General features: G+C 39.3%; 1 protein-coding gene across 1 annotated transcript; it reads right to left on the bottom strand.

The window, feature by feature from the left end:
• Positions 1 to 2,724: 2,724 nt before the first annotated feature.
• LOC104270760 (isochorismatase domain-containing protein 1) lies at positions 2,725 to 3,423 on the bottom strand (the record flags this gene model as incomplete). The annotated part of the gene is made up of 2 exons (XM_009865214.1): positions 2,725 to 2,841; positions 3,202 to 3,423. Coding segments are annotated over 2 exons (339 nt in total), but the record flags the coding sequence as incomplete, so codon positions are not given.
• Positions 3,424 to 3,558: the final 135 nt, after the last annotated feature.

Raw genomic sequence — 3,558 nt, 5'->3', positions numbered from 1 at the left:
GACTCCTGAGGGACTCCACTAGACACATGCCTCCAGCTAGACTGCCCCATTGACCACAAATCTCTGACTTCTTCCCTTCAACCAGTTAGAGACCCACCTCACTACCTGATCATCCAGATCACACTTCCTCAGTTTAGCTGTGAGGATGCTCTAGGAGATGGTGTCAAGTGCTTTACTGTTTCTGCCTTTAACTAGTCTGGATGAGAGAAAAAAAATAGACTTAGAGAACACTTCTCTCTGAGAAACGTTGATCGAAAAAAGAGACTATCTCCTCTTTAGAAGTAAAACATACCATCATATGTCAAAGCCTGGCATTGGTTTATCCTCTAGTTCTAGGACTATGGGTAATTCCTATAGTGTTGAGACTAGTATGAATGAAGAGATGCACATGTGAAACGTACTGTATTAGGAAACATTTCCTTGGAACAGTCTTCCAAATGAAGTAAAGCAGAAAGCGTGTGTGGCATCCACATTGCATGAACAAGTAGAATAGAAAATATATCCATCAGGAATAGACTAAACTGGCTCAATCCAACAAGCTCAAGCACTGACACAAGGCATCTTCATTAGATCGTGCAGAGATTAAGAACAGCCACAACTCTGGCCAGTTCAGTTGAATTATTTCATCAATGGAAATTGTGAAGGGTTTTGGATTCTGAGGATTTTTTGACTGTAACTTTTTGCTTGCTGTCATTTTTAAGCACACAACTGAAGTGGATTAATAACTCTTTAGGGTTTTTCCAGGCAGACATGAAAGCTTTGGCTATCAATTAGTTCAGATTGTGCTTCCTAGTTCACCCATTAAGATGCTTGAATGTTTGTCACCAGCACCATCAAAACACATGCTATGTGAGGGGAAATGTGGAGAACTGAAGGGGCAGGTGGAACCAGATGGACCTTATTTGATGTTGCTGAGGAAGCTGTTAGCACTGCAAGGTCACTCCTCAGAGTCCTTGATAGGTCACTGTGAACAGAGGAGGGCTGTGTTACTGAGAAAAGGCAAATGCTGCACCCATCTTCCCAAAAAGTTAAGGAGAAAGACCCAGGAAACCCAGACTGATGAACCTACCTCAACAGGTATGGAGAAAGTTTGCACAAGAGATAATGTCAGACTCAGTAATTAGAAGACTGTGACTAGGAACTGTCACAGCTGTATGGTGAGACTAAAGCAGGATTATTCAATGCTTTGGTATTTTACCAACTTCCCTAAGGTATGCATTACCACGGTCAATCAGGATTACTGACATGCCCAGTACATGTGTCCCTTCTTCCCAGTCTCCTGCTCTCAAGTACATCCAGCTCTTGTCTGCTCTAGCACACAGCCCTCAGCAGCATTTTTAAGAGAGGCTCTATAGCACAAAAAAAAGACAATGTTGGCACATGTAGCCACAGAAGAGGAGGAGGAGAAGGAGAAGTTACTGCCATATAACTGGCTGGCTCAGCACAGCAAGCCATCAAACGTTCCCTGCATCACATTTTTATGATAACTACCTTGAGAGACCACAGCAAAACATTCTCATTGCATTCGGTGAGAAAACACTGAAAAGATATACTGAAAAGGTTACCTAAAAGCAACCAATTTGTCTGAATTACAGCCTTTGCAACCAACCACACTTTTAAGATGATCAATATCTTTTTGACTAGAAAGAAAAGCAAAGCTAGCGTGTTACTGCTTTAACCTGTACTACACTGAACCAATTTCTACACTTGCAGAAACAGTGTAAGTGATATCAAACGTACAAAGACTTAGACAATAAGGCAAATGGATTTCAGTTCTTCTCTGTTTGTTTCATCTTGAACCACATTGACTTAGGAAGTCCATAATATCAGTCATTCCTGCACTCAGTGTGCGTCATTATGCTTTAAGTGACAGACAACATTAAGCTTTCACTTAATCAAAGTCACGGGTTTCATCAAATGCTATATGCTGATGATTTCCCTTTAGCCTTTAATTCTCTTATTCATGAGAAACAGATCAAATTAAAAGTCTTCCCCAAATCTGTGAAAAGAAGTATAGAATACTGTAATAATTAGTTGCAATTTCAAAATGATGGTTAGGGCCTGAGGCAAAAATTGCAATACTTAACGTACATATCAGGTTTTGATTTCCACCAGTAATGCCTGTAGGCAAATTAGAGTACACTATAAAAAAAAATCATTTGTATCAATTTGCTACCACATAGTTGTATGTGCTTTTAAATCTCCTTGTACATTTATCTCTACTGTTTCAACATTTAGCTAGACTAAGCTCCTGGAAGGGAGGGAACAAAAGTATTTACTATAATCACAGAGTCTTTAGATTAAAGTTTCATTTGCACTGATGAGGAAAAGCAGAGGGAGGGACAGGCATACAAAGGGCTTTGAACATGATCACTTGCTATATTCCACTGCATTTCAAGGAATTTCAACAGCAGAACAAATAGAGAACAACAATTCCCAAAGCTCTATAGCACTTACTCTGCTATACAGATAACACTCCATAAGAAAATATCCTAAAATGCTAATGCTTATGCACAGTAACCTAGTTTAACCTAATTTAGGAAGGAAAAGTAAAGCAGTAATCCTTCTCCATCCTGGAAGCTATTCTGAGAATCTGAGTATTCACTTCTTCTCAAGTTTACATTTGTTCCACTCCTTACTGTCCTCAGAAATTCATTGCTACCTATTAATAAACAGGGAAATTAACATACAGACCCAAGGTGGAGGCAGCCCTAAGAAACTTACCTCAAGAGCAAACATTCTGTCCATCATACTTCTTGATGAGGTGGCATCAGCTACAATATGTACTTCCAGACCTCTGCCAATTAGTTCCAATGCCGTTTGCTGAATGCAGACATGAGTCTACAGGCGAGAAATCAAAGGCAAAAAACCCACCAACAAATCATTTTTATAAAACATGAGTAGCATAAAGCCAAATTAGAGGATGTAATTAATTAGGCTTCTAACACATATTTTTCTACCTCTTCCCTTACTAGGGCATTTAATGTAGGTTTTAAACTCCAACGAAGCTTGAGAAAAGAGCATGTAGTTCACAAGTATATCATTTCAGATTTTATTATGAGATAATATCAAAGACAAATACCACAAGAATAACTGTAAAAGATATCTGAGCTCAAAGCAATACAAATCGACTTTTTTCTGTGGTTGTCATGGGCTAACAGACATTATCATAAAACAGTATATGAATGGCAAGGCACATACTTCTACTCCAAAGAGGACAACGCTGCGGACTCCAGGGATCTCAGCTAATGCTGCTTCGACTTCTGGCAACACCATTGAAAATTTTGTTTTGGGAAGCACAAGTTTAGCTCCTGTTAAATCAATTTCTTGCACAGTGCTGCCAAGACCTTTGGGATACTGTTCAGTTACAATAACTGGAATTCCTAAGAGCCGTGCACCTTGGAGCTGCAAGGGGGCAGGAAGAGAAGAATACAAGAGAAAAAATTACTAAAGAACAATAATAGAAAAGTTTGCTATTACCTGAAACTGAATAGCCAATAAAGTGGCTGTGTATAAAATACTAATTTACCTATCGCTCGGTTCCCATGCGTGCCCATA

The sequence above is a fragment of the Apaloderma vittatum genome, unplaced genomic scaffold (genome assembly GCF_000703405.1).
Source record: "Apaloderma vittatum isolate BGI_N311 unplaced genomic scaffold, ASM70340v1 scaffold45722, whole genome shotgun sequence".
Lineage (NCBI taxonomy): Eukaryota > Metazoa > Chordata > Aves > Trogoniformes > Trogonidae > Apaloderma > Apaloderma vittatum.
Note: the sequence above shows the minus strand (reverse complement) of the source record. Positions and strands in the feature narration are given on the sequence as shown.